General features: G+C 40.6%; 2 protein-coding genes across 6 annotated transcripts; one reads left to right on the forward strand and one right to left on the reverse strand.

Annotated features, from left to right (window-relative positions):
• The first annotated feature begins 1472 nt into the window (after positions 1-1472).
• Positions 1473-8471, forward strand: LOC110535486 (tartrate-resistant acid phosphatase type 5). 5 transcript variants are annotated; one of them, XM_036935191.1, is made up of 7 exons: positions 1473-1520; positions 1862-1926; positions 2120-2310; positions 3252-3379; positions 6521-6712; positions 7401-7548; positions 7692-8471. In XM_036935191.1, exons 3-7 carry the CDS (start codon positions 2209-2211, stop codon positions 7929-7931), a joined length of 810 nt encoding a protein of 269 aa, XP_036791086.1. In that variant the 5' UTR covers positions 1473-1520; positions 1862-1926; positions 2120-2208; the 3' UTR covers positions 7932-8471. The 5 variants fall into 5 exon arrangements, with proteins under 5 accessions (XP_036791086.1, XP_036791085.1, XP_021476185.2 ...); XM_036935190.1 differs by having other exon boundaries at positions 1487-1507; positions 1734-1926; XM_021620510.2 differs by having other exon boundaries at positions 1503-1520; positions 1734-1926.
• Positions 8406-18091, reverse strand: f3a (coagulation factor IIIa). The gene is made up of 6 exons (XM_021620512.2): positions 17716-18091; positions 17320-17428; positions 16351-16544; positions 15903-16087; positions 12253-12427; positions 8406-9789 (listed from the first exon to the last, which is right to left on the reverse strand). The coding sequence occupies exons 1-6, from the start codon at positions 17783-17785 to the stop codon at positions 9644-9646; spliced, it is 879 nt and encodes a 292-aa protein (XP_021476187.2). The 5' UTR covers positions 17786-18091; the 3' UTR covers positions 8406-9643.
• Between the last annotated feature and the right edge of the window lie 1593 nt (positions 18092-19684).

The following is a 19684-nucleotide window of genomic DNA, read 5'->3' on the forward strand; positions in this document are numbered from 1 at the left end:
AAGCTGCTGCTTGCCCCTCCGGGGTGAAATCGCTCCATGTGATTTCCTAGCCTAGTTCCTGATCCGTTGGTACTGTCAAGGACCAGGCTATTCCTTATGGAGGAGAGAAACTCTAATCTGCTGTAGAGTAAAGGGGAAGTGAAGCCTGAAGCTCGAGACTCCCGTCCTCTCAGTGACTTTGTCCCAAATGGCTCCCTTTTCCATATATAGTGCACTACTTTTGTCCAGTGCCATCTAGTGGATCGGTGCCATTTGGGATGCTACCAAAGCGTTCCAGAGGAGCAGCCTGAGTAAGGCTCTTGCCAGAATTACAAATCTTTCATTCCAAATAAGTACTCACTATGTGATCAATATCTGTGCAGCGCTCAGGCGACCCTCTTCGAACATGACGTCTGTCTCTGAGGCACTACTTCCATTACTACAGTAATTCTCAGGCTGCGTGTAGCAGTATGTAGGCTTGGCACTTGATGACTGACTATTGATTTATGTGGAATTGTATGAAATGTGACATTGTATGAAATGTGTTACCCTTCCCTGTATCAGGATGGTGCACTTGATCAGCAGACCCCAGAAGCCTTATTTATTGGCCCCTCGCCGCTGCAGTGACTACTACCCAATAGTTGCCTCTGTTTTTCAGTGTAATATACTGTAACAGAGTACATTTTTTTACTGAACTGTAAATAAACAGCCTCTGCAGAACGCATGGTTTTATATGGGAGAGAGACTATAATATTGTGGCTTGACACTAAAAAGAGCATGGACCTGCAATAACTGTATCAACATAACATTTTCATTAAAAAGAGACTGTGACTGGACTAGACTGCCATATTATCACAGGGTTACATGGGGGAACAGGTGTTTAGTTGGCTTATGTTCTACAAAGCCCATAGAGGATCTAGACTGTAAATAGGAGAAATGGGAAGGGCAGGTAGACAGACTTTTTCAACCTTAATGCATTCTCTTTGGTAGGTAGTATGATTGAAGTCTGTGCTGGGGTCGCCTGATGGGAGGAGACAGAAACGGCTGATACCTCTCTGGAGAATGTGGGTGAAAGGTTACCTTGGTCAGAGTTCAAACATATCGTCAGAAAATAAGTGTATTCTGTCGTCCTCTGAATAAACTCCACATACAGAGTAGTAATTTGCTGTATATTTTATTTCGAAGAGTTAAGTTTGATAAGTGGTGTGATTTTACTGTATGTCTTTGTTTTATAAGGATACTTGAGTTGCTCATAGATGCGTTTCGTAAAGGCACGTAATGTAACAATGACTTTCCCATTTGAACCTTGGCACAGACAGCAGAGTCGTAAAAAAGGTACCTGAGCTTTACATTGAACATGCCCTGTCTTTCTACACCTCTGGTGTAATAGGTGAAAGGTCATTGACATCCACTGGTACAGAGTACAGAACTCAAGTACACACGTGACTTTACCTTTCTTTCCATGTTAATCATTAAATTAAGAGACAGACTATGGGAAGTTTTATAGTTGGACTGTAAATACGTCCAGGTGATACATTTAGGTGAAATTGTGTATATATGTATTTTTACTAAATGTCTTGTTTTCATCTAATTGTAATATTCATATATGTAGCTAATTTATTACATTCCGAATATACTAATTTGATCACTTAAATTGATTGTCTAGCGGCTAGCCTGTCCATTGTTCTGTCTTGTCTTCTGACATGGCTCAATAAAGGAAGTTATCTGAAACCACAATACTGCTTCCTCTATAGGAACAGTTCTAAAGAGAACAAATGGAAATCTTCTTCCTGTAACAGCGTGTGACACACTGACCAACTGCTCAACTGTTCGTTTTCTTTGTTAGTAAGTCTATTCCTCTCCACTCTGGCATAATGGATAGGTTGTATCTGCTGCTACTGGTGTGCTTACATTCATTCTGTCCTCACTGCCAACCACTGGGCCAAGGTACAGTTTTCTATTTATCACTGTTGTCTGTAAGTGTGGCTGTTTTCTATTATCAATTTGAAATTAGACTGTAAAGTAATTGTACCAAAGACTCATCTGTTTTTGGTTCAAGCACATGAGATAGTATGAAATAAAAAGTAGCAGAAGAATGATGTGTGATTGGTCTGCTGTGTTGGTTATACCTGTCCTTTAGCATCGCTGCGGTTCATTGGGCTGGGGGACTGGGGAGGACTCCCGCTCTTCCCTTACTACACCCCTCATGAGGAGGCCATCGCTGAGGAGATGTCCTGGGCAGCCCAGACCCTGGGACTGGACTTTGTCCTCAGTCTGGGAGACCACTTCTACTATGGCGGAGTGAAGGACGTGGATGACCCACGCTTCAAGGTCAGTTCACAGGAAAACCAAGTTCATAGTTCACACTTCAATACACTCAAAACACAGTGGTAATATCATATTGTAAAACGTATGACACTTTGCTAACTACAAAGGGCAGGCTAAATATATTATGATCCATTCTGTGTTGAGATAGGTGTTGTGTACATTGGTGTTGTGTACAGTATCAAATCAAAGTTTATTGGTCTCGTACACAGATTTGCAGGTGTTATGTCAGGTGCAGGGAAATGCTTGTGTTCCGTCAGTTCAGTAGAATGTCTCGCAAATACAATACAAATACAGAATAATATACAAATCTAAACAAGAAATAAACTAATAACGATCAAGGTAGATATATTAGTGAGAATATAAATATGTGGTGAGTACAGACAATATATTTAGGAAGATAAAATGGTATGTACAGTAGTGGGTATATTACGATGATTCCGTGTACGCTGTTTCCGTGTTTCTAGCCACCCAGCTTTGTAACAGAGGGAATGTAGTTTGTTGAGTACACAGAGTGACGTAACACAGATTGACAGATAGAGCTGTATTAAGATGAGAGTGGAGAAGGCACTTTCGCTCAACGAACTCTTCTAGAGCCATCCCACTGGGCACAGACGCCAATTGGAAACAACGTTGATTCAACCAGTGTGTGCCGAGATGGATGTGATTATCTTCTTGTGAAAAAGAAATGAAGTGAAGCAAATGCCTGCCCTCTTGTGGTAGCATATTGTAGATGAACTAGTTCTACAGAGCATTGGGATATTAGTAGTTTTGCAGCACACAGGATGATTTGTAACATAATCATGTTAAAATGGATAACAGAAAATAGGAACAAAAAACATGAGCATTTCCACCATCCTTTGTTCTTTACTTTTTTAATTGACTTGTTTGTGAATTTGCATCAGTCATATTCCTGGTTGATAATAATAGAATTTTTCTTCCTGCAGCACACCTTCGAGCGTGTCTTCTCTCAACCATCACTCGTTGACGTCCCATGGTACCTTGTGGCGGGAAACCACGACCATCTAAAAAATGTGTCTGCTCAGATTGCTTACTCCAACAGATCGGGGAGATGGTGAGCATCTCTAACGGTGCACTAGATAAACTGTGTGTTTTGATTGTTTTCACCACATCCTGAACACAATATTTAGTCCCACTTTAAAAGTACAACTTATAAAGGCTTTATATAGCATACATAAAGGATTTACAAATCCTCTAAGAGAATTTCATGGTATATAAAAGGGTGAAATAAACAATCCCACTATTGGGTGAATTGCCTAATTGGCACTGTGAATATTTATGACATAAGCTTACAGAGAATTTGTGAAGCCTTTATGCAGTGCTAAAATAATTATTACTATATGCTATATACTGTACACTGAGTGTACAAAACATTAGGAACACCTTCCTAATTTGAGTTGCACGCCCTTTTGCCCTTAGAAGAGCCTCAATTTGTGGGTGCCTGGACTCTACAGGGGGTCAAAAGCATTCCACAGCGATTCTTCCCACAGTTGTGTCAAGTTGACTGGATGTCCTTTGGGTGGTGGACCTATTTTGATACACACGGGAAAATGTTGAGCATGAAAAACCCAGCAGCGTTGCAGTTCTTGAACTTGACACATTCAAACCAGTGCGCCTGGCACCTATCACCTTGCCCCATTCAAAGGCACTTTGGGAGGGGGTTCTAGACTGATGTGTGGAATTGTTTTAAGATGGTCATACTATGGATCCTTTAGCTATTTGATTGGACAAACGTTTGGACACACCTACTCATTCAAGGGTTTTTCTTTATTTGTACTATTTTCGACATAGTAGAATAATAGTGAAGACATCAAAACTATGAAATAACACATGTGGAATCATGTAGTAACAAACAAATCAACATATATTTTAGAGTTTAGATTCTTCAAATTAGCCACCCTTTGCCTTGATAACAGCTTTGCACACTCTTGGCATTATCTCAACCAGCTTCACCTGGAATGCTTTTCCAACAGTCTTGAAGGAGGTCCAACATATGCTGGGCATTTGTTGGCTGCTTTTCCTTCACTCTGTGGTTCAACTCATCCCAAAACATTTCAATTGGATTAAGGTTGGGTGATTGTGTAGGCCAGGTCATCTGATGCAGCACTCCATCACTCTCCTTGGTCAAATAGTCCTTACACAGTCTAGAGGTGTGTTTTGGGTCATTGTCCTGTTGAAAAACAAATGATAGTCCCACTAAGTGCAAACCAGATGGGATGGGGTATTGCTGCAGAATGCTGGTTACGTGTGCCTTGAATTCTAAATAAATCACAGACAGTGTCACCAGCAAAGCACCTCCACACCATCACTTCTCCATGCTTCACAGTGGGAACCACACATGCAGAGATCATCTGTTCACCTACTCTGCGTCTCACAAAGACATGGCGGTTGGTACCCAAAATTATCAATTTGGACTCATCAGACCAAAGGACAGATTTCCACCGGTCTAATGTCTATTGCTCATGTTTCTTGGCCAAAGCAAGTCTCTTCTTCTCATTGGTGTCCTTTAGTAGTGGTTTCTTTGCAGCAATTTGACCATGAATGCCTGATTCACGCAGTCTCCCCTGAACAGTTGATGTTGAGATGTGTCTGTTACTTGAACTCTGTGAAGCATTTATTTGGGCTGCAATCTGAGGTGTAGTTAACTCTAATGAACTGATCCTCTGCAGCAGAGGTAACTCTGGGTCTTTCTTTCCTGTGGCGGTCCTCATGGGAGCCAGTTTCATCATAGCTTGATGGTTTTGGTGACTGTACTTGAAGAAACTTTAAAAGTTCTTGAAATGTTCCGCATTGAGTGACCTTCATGTCTTAAAGTAATGATGGACTGTCATTTCTCTTTGCTTATTTGAGCTGTTCTTGCCATAATATGGACCAAATAGGGCTATCTTCTGTATACCACCCGTAACGTGTCACAAAACACCTGCATCAAGAAGGAAAGAAATTCCACAAACAAGGCACACCTGTTAATTGAAATGCATTCCCGGTGACTACCTCATGAAACTGGTTGAGAGAATGCCAAGAGTGTGCAAAGCTGTCATCAAGGCAAAGGGTGGCTACTTTGAAGATTCTAAAATAAACATATATTTTGATTTGTTTAACACTCTACAATGTTGAAAATAATAAAGAAATAAAGAAAAACCCTGGAATGTGTAGGTGTCTCCAAACTTTTGACTCTTACTGTGTATACATTTTTTCGAGATAAAATATTGAATTTGGCCTTTACTACAATTATTATTGTTATGATATATTTTTTTTACACATATTTAACCCCTTTTATGGGGTAGGCACAAAACTACCTCCATTCGCCATACACCAGAATTCTCTCTACCAGTTAGTTACCTTCAGACAAGTTCCATGACACTAGTGGAGGTGTTAGAGAAAAACAGTGAGCACCATCATATTGGTGACAATGCCTCGTTTCCACAGCGGGGTCAAATTAGTTTGTAGCCCAAACGGTTTGGTCGCTTCAAAACAGAAGTTGGCACATCAGCGGTATCGACTTCAGATGAGTCCCATGACACTTGTGGGGGTCATAGAGCCAAACGGAGAACACCATCGTGCTCGTGAGGGAGAGTCTCGCCTTTCCATAGAGTGGTCATAATAGTTTGTAGGCTGTTCGGACGCTACAGACAATTTCGTGAGAAGACCGATTTTTGGGATGTCTCATGGTGGGACAAACACAGCTCTAGCTCTGCCACTTTTCCCTGCTGATGTAGAAGTGCGATTGAGACGCATACAATGCAACAAAAACTGATATCTCTAGTTTAAACTGATGTGTTTTGATGGGGATTTAATCGACTCTAGGGGGTTTAAATCTTCTGTCTTGCCCATTCACCCTCTGAATGGCACACACATAATCCATGTCTCAATTGTCACCAGGCTTGAAAAATCATTATTTAACCGGTCTCCTCCGCTTCATCTACACCGATTGAAGTGACATGAATAAGGGATCATAGCTTTCACCTGGATTCACCTGGTCAGTCTGTCACTGAAAGTGTATATAGCCTTATTAGTTGTAATTAGTTTAAAGTGGGACCCAATATTCATATTCAACTTATCAGATGCTTTTATCCAAATTGTGCATACACTTTTAGTATGTGATCCCTGTGGGAATTGCCCACTAACCTTTTTGTTGCTTACCAACTGAGCTACACAGAACCATAACGTCTGTGTTCTTCTCTCCTTGTTACCTCAGGAGGTTCCCTGAGTTGTACTATGAGCTCCAGTTCAAGGTTCCCCAGAGTAACGTGTCTGTGACCGTCCTGATGGTTGACACCGTAGTGCTCTGTGGGAACACCTATGAGGGGACCCAGCCCAAAGGAGAAGAGGACCCGGAGGCTGCTGCCAAGCAGTTCGACTGGATCAACTCCAGACTGGCAAACAGCAAGTAAGGTCCATATGGTCCAGTTTCCTGGACCTAGATTAAGCATAGTGTGTACTTAAGAGCCTGTGTTTGACCTGTTGTGTTTTAGTGCCAGTTTCTCAAATCTAGATTAAGCCTAGTCCTGGACTGAAAAGCAAAATGGAGATTTGACCCTGCTTTTCAGTCCAGGACTAGGCTTAATCTAGATTTGAGAAACTGGCCCTAAAACACAACTGGTCAAACACAGCCTCTTAAGTACACTGTTCAATTACATCTGTCAAACCACTGAGGTGGAACAACTTAACACTTAAATAGAAAGTGGATGGATTCAATGTTTTTCACGGTTCAGAGGAAAGAAAAGTCTCAGATCTGACAAGTTGTTGTTTGAGTCTCGGGAAAAGAATGTGAAGATTTCAGAGCATGTTTGTAGAGATCCCTGACTGACTAGCCTCCTCCACTCTCAAAACTCCACTCCTCCACTCTCATCACTCTTTTAATCAAGAGACCTTCACTTCACACTGCTACACATACATTCCTCAAGCTGTTACCGTATGAGTACTAGATTCTCCTGTAACAGAAAAGGTTCAGTAAGCCAGACTTACATTATGAGTAACCTTGCCTGAGACAAAGAATTGTTTTAGCTCCCCGAAGTGAATGCCTAGGCTTTAGCTCAGCTGGCTAACACAGTCTTGTGTCTATCTTTTTCTCCCAGGTCAGAGTTCATTGTGGTAGCTGGTCACTATCCTGTGTGGTCCATTGGTGATCACGGCCCCACTAAGTGTCTTGTGGATAGACTACGGCCACTGCTGAAGAAGTACGATGTCACAGTCTACCTGAGTGGTCATGACCACAGTATACAGGTGGGTTATCATGCATGTTAGGACCATATACATACATAGAATAACATGGGTTCAATGTTACAGTTTGAATAGACAAATGTTACCATTTCACAGTCACTTATTTGAACAACTGATGTTGACCTGACTTTCCATACTTCTACCAGTTTATCAGAGAGGATGATGGGAGTTCTTATGTGGTCAGCGGGAGTGGGGCCTTTACAGAAATGTCCATTCATAACATCAACAGCTTCCCGACTTCATGGCAACGGTTCTCCAACGCTGTCAACCATACATCCGGTGGGTTCGCTTACTTTGAAGTCACAGAGAACAATATGACTGTCAGCTACATCCAGACTGATGGGAAATGTGTTTACCAAACAGGACTGGCAAAACGCAAAGTCTGACACAGGCAATGTCATCACGAGATAGTCAACAATCAACTACTGCAGGCTAATATGCTGACTGTTTCTAAGAGCATACTGTATCTTTAAGCAGTTTACAAAACTGAAAACATCTCATTCTAGTTCAATTCATCTTTTAACTCTGTTTTCTTTTGGTTAATAATTGTCTTGGACTGTAACAAAACAATGTTTTATATGATTTTCTCTGAATTGCAATTCTAATGTAATTTTAATGTTTTGAATGTGTTCTATTTTTCTTGAAAATCCACGCCCACAAAAATTGTGTGAAATAATTGTGAGTTGAATGACCTGTAGATGGTGCTGGTTAGATCTTTTTGCAGGAACTATACAAGACTGATGTCTGCTGTGATAAAGATGACGTAACTTGAGCATTCTCACCAGAGCGTAGTCACATTAACATAACATACCCCACTATTCCACGATGTCTCATATCAAAGATAAACACATTACCACAAATGAATGGTAAGACTTTATTATGAAAATGCCAATAAAATCAAACAAGAGTACCATATTAGTACCAGACTCCACAGTTATAAAAGTGTTTCATTTTGCTTTGATTATTTTACATCATGTTTTATCATCTAACTGTTTGGTATACACTGAGTGTACAAAATATAAAGAACACCTTCCTCATATTGAGTTGCAACACTTTTGCCCTCAGAACAGCCTCAATTCTTCGGGGTATGGACTCTACATGGTGTTGAGAGCGTTCCACAGGGATGCCGGCCCATGTTGACTCCACTACTTCCCACAGTTATTTCAAGTTTGCTGGATGTCCTTTGAGTGGTGGACCATTCTTGATACACACGGGAAACTGTTGAGCGTGAGAAACCCAGCAGCATTGCAGTTATTGACGCACTCAAACCGGTGCACAGGGCACCTACTAACATACCCTGCTCAAAGGCACTTACAGTAAATCTTCTGTCTTGCCCAGTCACCCTCTGAATAGCACACATACACAATCCATGTCTCAATTGTCTCAAGGTTTAAAAACTATTATTTCACCTGTCTCCTACCATTCATCTACACTGATTGAAGTGGATTTAACGGGCGACATGTATAAGGGATCATAGCTTTCACCTGGTAAGTCTATATTATGGAAAGAGAAGCTGTTCCTAATGGTTTGTACACTCAGTGTAAATATATATTAAATATATATAAGGCAAAATAATTTAGTTTCAACATATAGGCTACTGTATCTACTGATCCCCCTAAATGTTTAAAATAACCTAAAATACAAAGATTACTTTCAGATTGGCTACATATAATAAATTAAGCATCTTAATAAAAAATGATATATATAATCCTACTAATCTTAATTTCCCATATGATTTAGTATTCAGCAGTCTCCCAAAATCAAGTTATATTTGACCAAAGATTATATCAAGTTAAAAACCTAATAAAACACAATAAAATAAGAGTTGGTAGTGTTTCTAAAAGATAATATTCACAGCAGTAGTAAAAGTCACAAAATCAAAAAGGTGGATATTTGCAGCATTGTATGGAAACAAAATATACACTACAGCACATGTACCATATTCACTGTGCAGTTTCACAGAAACAAAATGGTGAACTCCAGTGTTCGACAGTGGAATGTTGAACTGGGGCAGCCCCTGCAGACTCCCTTTCAAAGAGTAAATCCAGTTAAGTTGTACCTTGTATTCCCAAGCATCTGTCAATGGTGCACTCTCTTTTCACACACTTCTTAGTGGCACTCCCTCTTTTCCACTTCTGTTGGCATTCCTTCTGCGTTTGCAGCACACCACTGTGACTCCGATGGCCACTACTATGATCATAATGATAAGTAGGATGAACGTAGCAATCACACCGATCCCATACTCTGGAGAGGAAATAGGGTTGCGAACAATTATTTGGCTAGACAGTGATTCACATACACACACAAACACGCACAGGGACTTTTCCAGTGTTGCATTTCACATTCAGTCTAAACATTAGTAATTAATTAGCTTATTTTATCCTTCGCATTCCCATACCGATTGGCCCACTAGGAGATATGATCAGCACCTATAACCCTCTTCTCATCATTCCTCACAGCGAGTAAGATGCACATGAATGATTCTACATTTGTAGTACTAGGATTTGGCATTAGCTAAGTGGCTAAGGATTCGATATCCTCAGTACAACAGATGCAAATCTAAACTCCCTTAAAAATCTAATGGCCAACATGAATTATCGAGTTACAGAATATATTTAAACAGGGCCAAATTTCCTTTATGAACATAACTTGTCAAAAAGATCAAGGCTGACACATGGGCCATGAATGTATTTTAATTATATATATATATATATATATGTAACCTTTATTTAACTAGGCAAGTATTTACAATGACGGCCTACACCGGCCAAACCCAGACGATGCTGGGCCAATTATTCGCCGCCCTATGGGACCAATCACATCCGGTTGTGATACAGCCTGGAATCGAACCAGGGCGTCTGTAGTAACGACGCAAGCACTGAGAAGCAGTGCCTTCGACCGCTGTGCCACTCGGGAGAATAAAAAACACCAACCCTTCACAGTACACCTCAGTAGTACTACTTAGCACGATAATATATACGTACAGTGGCTTGCGAAAGTATTCACCCCCCATAGCATTTTTCCTATTTTGTTGCCTTACAACCTGGAATTAAAATAGATTTTTGGGGGATTTGTATCATTTGATTTACACAACATGCCTACCACTTTGAAGATGCTAAATATTTTTAGTGTCAACAAACAAGAATTAAGACAAAAAAAAACAGAAAACTTGAGCATGCGTAACTATTCACCCCCTCAAAGTCAATACTTTGAAGAGCCACCTTTCACAGCAATTTCAGCTGCAAGTCTCTTGGGGTATGTCTCTATAAGCTTGGCACATCTAGCCACTGGGATTTTTGCTCATTCTTCAAGGTAATACTGCTCCTTTAAGTTGGGTGGGTTCCGCTGGTGTACAGCAATCTTTAAGTCATACCACAGATTCTCAATTGGATTGAGGTCTGGGCTTTGACCAGTTCATTCTAAGACGTTTCAATGTTTCCCCTTAAACCACTCGAGTGTTGCTGTAGCAGTATGCTTAGGGTCATTGTCCTGCTGGAAGGTGAACCTCCGTCCCAGTCTCAAATCTCTGGAAGACTGAAACAGGTTTCCCTCAAGATTTTCCCTGTATTTAGCACCATCCATTATTCCTTAAATTCTGACCAGTTTCCCAGTCCCTGCCAATGAAAAACATCCCCACAACATGATGCTGCCACCACCATGCTTCACTGTAGGGATGGTGTTCTCGTTTTCCTTGATGGCCAAAAAGCTCAATTTTAGTCTCATCTGACCAGAGTATCTTCTTCCATATGTTTGGGGAGTCTCCCACATGCCTTTTGGTGAACACCAAACATGTTTCCCGCTGTGGAGCTTTGTAGCTCCTTCAGGGTTATATTTGGTCACTTTGTTGCTTCTGATAAATGCCCTCCTTCCCTGATCTGTGAGTTTTGGTGGGCAGCCCTCTCTTGGCAGGTTTGTTGTGGTGCCATATTCTTTCCATGTTTTAATAATGGATTCAATGGTGCTCCGTGGGATGTTCAAAGTTTCGGACATTTTTTTTTATAACCCAACCCTGATCTGGACTTCTCCACAACTTTGTACCTGACCAATTTGGAGAGCTCCTTGGTCTTCATAGTGCTGCTTGCTTGGTGGTGCCCCTTGCTTAGTGGTGCCCCTTTCTTAGCGGTGTTGCAGACTCTGGTGCCTTCCAGAACAGGTGTATATATACTGAGATCATGTGACAGATCATGTGACACTTAAATAAAGTCCACCTGTGTGCAATCTAACTAATTATGTGACTTCTGAAGGTAATTGGTTGCACCAGATCTTATTTAGGGGCTTCATAGCAAAGGGGGCAAATACATTTTCCATTTTTTGTTGTTGTTTTGAAACAAGTTATTTTTTTCATTTCACTTCATCAATTTGGATTATTTTGTGTATGTCTATTACATGAAATCTATTTCAATTACAGGTTGTAATACAACAAAATAGGAAAAACGCCAGGGGGGATAAATACTGTTGCAAGGCACTGTATAATAATCCCAAGTTTACAATTGGCTCATTCATCCCCCTCCTCTCCCCTGTAACTATTCCCCAGGTCGTTGCTGTAAATGAGAACGTGTTCTCAGTCAACTTACCTGGTAAAATAACAGATAAATAAAAAAATACCACTTAGCAGATGCTTTAATCCAAAGCCACTAACAGTACAGTGTTTGTATGTGATCCCTGTGGGACTTGAACCCACAACCTTGGCATTGTTAGTATCCTTACCTTCAAAGACGGACTTATCATCGCCCGGTGAGCACTGTCTTTGACTGAGCTCTCCCAGCTGTTTGTCTGTGCTGCGGGAGGGGATGTAGGCCTGGACGTTGAAGCAGTAACTCACTCCAGGATCTACATCCCTCCTGTCTAACTCTATCTGACTGCTTGCAGAGATCTTTGTTTTCTAGAGGGAGAATTACATAAAGAAGGGCTTATATTATGTCATAACACATTCATAAAAACATTTGGTTGAGACGTTGATCAATTACATTCAAACCTATATTCACCCACTCAAAAAGACAGCCAAAAGTTTGTTTAATTTCTAATGTTTTATCACTATGCTTTCAACCATCTAAAAGCACGATCAAATTCCAATAGAAAAGCAATGTCTGATTTTTGGTTTAGTTGTCACCCAAAAGTCTATCACAACGCTTTCAAACATTTAAAAGCACAGCAAAGTTCAAACGGGAATACAATATCAAATATTTTGTTTATTTATACAACAGATGAATGTGTTATCACTTTGCTTGGTCAGAACCAAATGACCTGGATTGCAGTTGAGATTACATTAAAAGTACATGGTGCAATTAATCAATGCCATTTGATTCTGCGCAGATTATTACAGTAACTGTGAAGATCTTCACAGACCTGCGATGACCTATGCATGCTATCTTGAACATGCTTTATTTGATTACATAAGAAGACATGTATAGCTACGGTATCGCCTAAATGTGACCATGGATGTGTTACTCATTTTAAGGTTGAATGTTACATTAGTTTGTAAGAGAACCCTTAACTTTGGGCTATTTACTGTATTACAAAAGTCGTATTTATACAAATCAAATATATTTATATAGCCCTTCTTACATCAGCTGATATATCAAAGTGCTGTACAGAAACCCAGACTAAAACCCCAAACAGCAAGCAATGCAGGTGTAGAAGCACGGTGGCTTGGAAAAACTCCCTAGAAAGGCCAAAACCTAGGAAGAAACCTAGAGAGGAACCAGGCTTTGAGGGGTGCCGGGTGGAGATTACAACAGAACATGGCCAATACAGTGCCTTGCGAAAGTATTCGGCCCCCTTGAACTTTGCAACCTTTTGACACATTTCAGGCTTCAAACATAAAGATATAAAACTTTATTTTTTTGTGAAGAATCAACAACAAGTGGGACACAATCATGAAGTGGAACGACATTTATTGGATATTTCAAACTTTTTTAACAAATCAAAAACTGAAAAATTGGGCGTGCAAAATTATTCAGCCCCCTTAAATTAATACTTTGTAGCGCCACCTTTTGCTGCGATTACAGCTGTAAGTCGCTTGGGGTATGTCTCTATCAGTTTTGCACATCGAGAGACTGAAATTTTTTATCATTCCTCCTTGCAAAACAGCTCGAGCTCAGTGAGGTTGGATGGAGAGCATTTGTGAACAGCAGTTTTCAGTTCTTTCCACAGATTCTCGATTGGATTCAGGTCTGGACTTTGACTTGGCCATTCTAACACCTGGATATGTTTATTTTTGAACCATTCCATTGTAGATTTTGCTTTATGTTTTGGATCATTGTCTTGTTGGAAGACAAATCTCTGTCCCAGTCTCAGGTCTTTTGCAGACTCCATCAGGTTTTCTTCCAGAATGGTCCTGTATTTGGCTCCATTCATCTTCCCATCAATTTTAACCATCTTCCCTGTCCCTGCTGAAGAAAAGCAGGCCCAAACCATGATGCTGCCACCACCATGTTTGACAGTGGGGATGGGGTGTTCAGGGTGATGAGCTGTGTTGCTTTTACGCCAAACATAACGTTTTGCATCGTTGCCAAAAAGTTCAATTTTGGTTTCATCTGACCAGAGCACCTTCTTCCACATGTTTGGTGTGTCTCCCAGGTGGCTTGTGGCAAACTTTAAACAACACTTTTTATGGATATCTTTAAGAAATGGCTTTCTTCTTGCCACTCTTCCATAAAGGCCAGATTTGTGCAATATACGACTGATTGTTGTCCTATGGACAGAGTCTCCCACCTCAGCTGTAGATCTCTGCAGTTCATCCAGAGTGATCATGGGCCTCTTGGCTGCATCTCTGATCAGTCTTCTCCTTGTATGAGCTGAAAGTTTAGAGGGACGGCCAGGTCTTGGTAGATTTGCAGTGGTCTGATACTCCTTCCATTTCAATATTATCGCTTGCACAGTGCTCCTTGGGATGTTTAGAGCTTGGGAAATCTTTTTGTATTCAAATCCGGCTTTAAACTTCTTCACAACAGTATCTCGGACCTGCCTGGTGTGTTCCTTGTTCTTCATGATGCTCTCTGCGCTTTTAACGGACCTCTGAGACTATCACAGTGCAGGTGCATTTATACGGAGACATGATTACACACAGGTGGATTGTATTTATCATCATTAGTCATTTAGGTCAACATTGGATCATTCAGAGATCCTCACTGAACTTCTGGAGAGAGTTTGCTGCACTGAAAGTAAAGGGGCTGAATAATTTTGCACGCCCAATTTTTCAGTTTTTGATTTGTTAAAAAAGTTTGAAATATCCAATAAATGTCGTTCCACTTCATGATTGTGTCCCACTTGTTGTTGATTCTTCACAAAAAAATACAGTTTTATATCTTTATGTTTGAAGCCTGAAATGTGGCAAAAGGTCGCAAATATATTTTCCAATTTTCCCGATATCCTTTCCAACTGTCCTGGTATCTGGTTTTAACGTCCATTCTAGAATGCCCTTCTAGCCAATCAGAAACAACTATTCAACAATGCTGTGGTATAACACAAAATATCATTACATTTGAAATCAACCACAGCTTGAAACTCTAGGCCAATTGTATTGTCTATTTTAGTTGAATTCTGGGTTGAATCGAAACAATAGCTGTTGAGGACTTTGCAAACGCTATATAGGCCTAAATAGCATAATTTAATATATATTAATGATAAAGTATGGTCACATTTCATTTGCTCAGTTAAACCTACCCTTTGGAATGACATATATAGCAACAGTGAATCTATTTTGTTTTTAAGTGGAGATTTTTCAACAATCATTCTCACAATTGCACATTGGTTATAATCAGTGACAAATATCATAGCTTGGCAGGGCTGGGCTTGGTTATAACCCTGGATAGGAGATGAAAGGGTAGATAAATTCTCCAGTAGGAGGTGCTGCCAAGCTTATAGTTATTTTTTTCTGATAGTGGATATTACGTTGAATATCTGCCATTGTTTTAAAGGTACAAATTCAACATATTTCATACAAGGTTTGTCTATGTTGAACATTGGTTACCATGATGACATAATCCTGCGGTTGAAATTTTACCCTTAAAACAACAACAATTACAATTTATTTTCCACCTAGATTCCATGTCACAATATGTTAAATTACACTGAAACAACGTTGATTTAACCTCTTTAACCTCTTTCTGTTCTGACCGATTCAGTGGGAGGGAGAGATTTCCCATGCACTATAATCAGAAGTGAGCTTTGCAAAGCTTATATCATCCACAGCATTTCATTTAATTATGTTCCTTGACTTGCTCCTTTAAAGGAGCTTACACGATTGACGAATGTCCTCTGTCTCACTTGGTTCGGCCCCAGGCTCTAGTTCTTTGAGGAACTGTAAATATCTAGTGTAGGGCTGCCATTTTTATTACCCTCCCCTTTCAGCTTACCTTGCCCGTGCTTGTTGCTTTCCCAAAGGTGACTTTGTACTGCAGTTCATCAGCGAAGACGTCCCGGATGGTTCTCTGTTGGTTCTGCTTATTGAACAGGGCTGTGAGAGGGTCTTCTACATACAGGGTGATCTTCCTTTTGTCTTTGCTCACCTCGATCTTGAACTCAGGTCTGCCTATAAGCGCTGGAAGGGAAATAACAGTAGAGATTGACATGCTTGCTTGTCACATTTGGAGCCACTTCGCATGTGGAAAATATAGTATGCACTAGTATGGCAGTGCAACCAAAGGTTTCTATAACAATGGGGTGCTTGTCTGGGTAAATGTGGAAAATGTGTATTGATAAGACTATAGACAGGTGGTAGTTGGGTTACTTAGTGTCTTCGTAGGGACAAAATAGTATAAATGGTATGACATGTAGTGTAGGTGGCTGCGATGCAATACTTACTGTCTTCGTAGGGGGTGAACCTCTCTGAGGTTGTGTGGGGGAACTCTATGAGGTCAGAGTTCACACCACGTAGAGGTTCTGAGAGGACATCAGCAGAGTATATGGCCTTCAGGTCCACCAGAGAGGTGGACAGGTCACACTCTGTCTCCATAGTCCTGATACAATGTTGGTTCTTCTTTCTGTTCTGACCGATTCTGAAATAAAGAAGATATTTATGATACAGTCACAACATCGTTCTGATACTGTTAGCGTTCCTCTCTCTCTGTTCTGGCCAATACTGAAATAGACATAATGGTAGGTTTCAGTCAAAGGATTATCATTATCTTCAAACATGTTTTTTTTGTTCTATTTAGGTCATTCATTGGGTCTGGATTGATATCTTAGTTCAACAATAAGAAAAGTACCACATTTTATTTTAATCTTTGACTTGCATTTTAATATTTATCTCATTGCACCACATATCACACAAACTGTACTTAATTAAATACAAAATGTGTATTCCTTATTTTGTTCTTGAACTATTCACCAGGTTAAGATGCTTCAATTCCTGAAAATCATTTTAGCGGATCTAAAGTGTAGTCTGATCACAACTTTCCTCACATTTTTCCTGCTCTCCTAAATCTTTCCTGCCCTCCAACACATCACCCCGACTCTTCAATGTCAGAGACCGAGTCTGGGAATAGGTTAGTGCATACGTACCATAATAATGTTATATAGGCACGGTCTTCTTAATATTTAGTGGAGACATAGGCTAGTGTGTGTGCATGTGTCTCTCTCTGTGTGTGTGTGTGTGTGTGTGTGTGAGTGTGTGAGTGTGTGAGTGAGTGTGTGAGTGAGTGAGTGAGTGAGTGAGTGAGTGAGTGAGTGAGTGAGTGAGTGAGTGAGTGTGTGTGTGTGTGTGTGTGAGTGTGTGTGTGCGTGCGTGTGTTCCGTAAACCAGTAATATCAGTATGTAAATGCTTTACTTACACAGAATATTCAACGGTGTATGAATAGTTGGTGGGTTTAGGATCCCACATAAGCAGTGTTTTGAAGTTGATAGACAACCAAGAAACGTTCTGTGCCTTGGGATAGTCCCCTACAAAAAAAAGCAAGATCAGTTAACTACATGTAATGTTAGACATTGACAATGAGTGAAACTTAAAATAATTAGGTACAGTGTGCCTTTTCATGAGAGGGTCACAGGGTGCATTGCCTGTACTGTAAACCAGACTGGTTCCAAGAAATTGCCAACGAATAATTAGGACATAATGGCTTTTAAATGCAGTATCAGCATCATTTGATTAATCCATATACTGTCGTTCTAGTGTACAGTGTTTAGGATTGTAGGATATATTTTAATTGTTCATGATGTTTCTGACTCACCTGAAACACAGTTTGTAAAAAAGAATGCAGAACACAATGTGGTAAAAATTACCCTTTCCATTTTCAACATTGTATATTCCAACAGGTCAGTGTAAAAACAGTAATCCCGTCGAGGTAGAGTTAGGTGAATGCGGAATTTAGACGCACACAGCAGCGGTGGTCTCAAAAGTAATACAACTCTCTCTTTGTTTAGAAAAATCCCTTTGAACAGGCGCGCGTCTCGGGGGGAATAAATGATGGCGAGATTAGAATGGGGTGGTCGGCGACGATTCACCTCTGATAATTCAGTCTCCTTGTCTCAGCCAGCTATATCTGTCAAACGTACTGTCTAGCGATATAAAGACGCGTGTGTCGACCAAATAAGGATTGTCCGGTTTGTGGTTTCATGCCTGGTGGGATGGGCTTATGAGAGTTTATTGTATTGCAACTTGCTGAATTGTATGTGATGAGAAAATGATCGTAGCCTGTATTTCAAACAGCAGCTGCTGTGTCGCTCCACCAATGTTCGGTCAAAAAAGTATCGACACTGAAACTGCAACAATTTCTAAGAATTACAAGGACAAGGACATCTGTAAATTGAAATGAATTCATGGATTTCACATGACTGGAAAAACTGATATGCATCTGTTGGTCACATATACCTAAAGAAAAAGGTAGGGGCAGAAAACCAGTTAGCATCTGGTGTGACCACTGTTTGCCTCATGCAGCAGGACACATTTCCTTAGCATAGAGTTGATCAGGCTGTTAAATATTGTCCCACTCCTTTTCAATGGCAGTACAAATTTGCTGGATATTGGCAGGAACTTGAACACGCTGTCATACACATCGATCCAGAGCATCCCAAACATGCGCAATGGGTGGCATGTATGGTGAGTATGCAGGCAATGGAAGAACTGGGATATTTTCAGCTTCCAGGAATTGTGTACAGATCTTTGCAACATGGGGCTGGGCATTATCATGTTGAAACATGAGGATATGGTGACGGATGAAGGTCTCGACAATGGGCCTCAGGATCTTGTCACCGTATCTCTGTGCATTCAAATAGCCATCTATAAAATACAATTGTGTTCGTTGTCTGTAGTTTATGCCTGACCATACCATAACCCCACCTCCACAATGGGCTACTCTGTTCGCAACTTTAACATCAGCAAACCGCTCTGCGTTTGAGGCCAGTTGGATTTAATGCGAAATTGGAGGCGGCTTATGGTAGAGAAAATAACATTAAATGATCTGGCAACAGCTCTGGTGGACATTCCCGCAGTCAGCACGCAATTGCATGCTCCCTCAAAACTTGAGACATCTGTGGGATTGTGTTGTGTGACTAAACTGCACATTTTAGAGTGGCCTTTTATTGTCCCCAACACAAGGTGCACCTGTGTAATGATCATGCTGTTTAATAAGCTTCTTGATATACCACACCTGTCAGGTGAATGTATTATCTTGGATGTAAACACATTTCTGAGAAATAAGCTATTTTTTCAGCTCTTGAAACATGGGACCAACACTTTATATGTTGAGTTTATATTTTTTCTGGAATGGAAAATCAGTCTACTCACAACTGCTGTCCAGGAGTTTCCCCCCGTGGGCTAAATTGTAGTGATAATCAGGGAGTTCAGGTTTGTAGGGTAACATTGGGTAACTAGCCACCCCTAAGAACAATGGCCAATTGCTGACAAAGCAAAGTTTGATATAAATTTGGTATGTGGATGATGGTCATGCTTAGGCAAACAAACTATGCAGGGGAATAAGTGGCTATAGTTTACACATTTTTTGTTACTTAATAAAAATTTAAGAAAAGGCGCGTTTTACGCAAGTACTGGGGTAACTGGTTTTGCTGGGGAGGAGGGCGGATTATTTTGTGTGTCTCGCCTAGGGCGGCAGAACGGCCAGGACTGGGCCTGAGCACACTTGTTCCAGAGAGATTAATTTACCTGTTGGTGGAGGCAGAGTCAAGGTGAGACCATGGGGT

This window comes from Oncorhynchus mykiss, chromosome 11 (assembly GCF_013265735.2).
Source record: "Oncorhynchus mykiss isolate Arlee chromosome 11, USDA_OmykA_1.1, whole genome shotgun sequence".
Taxonomy (NCBI): Eukaryota; Metazoa; Chordata; class Actinopteri; order Salmoniformes; family Salmonidae; genus Oncorhynchus; species Oncorhynchus mykiss.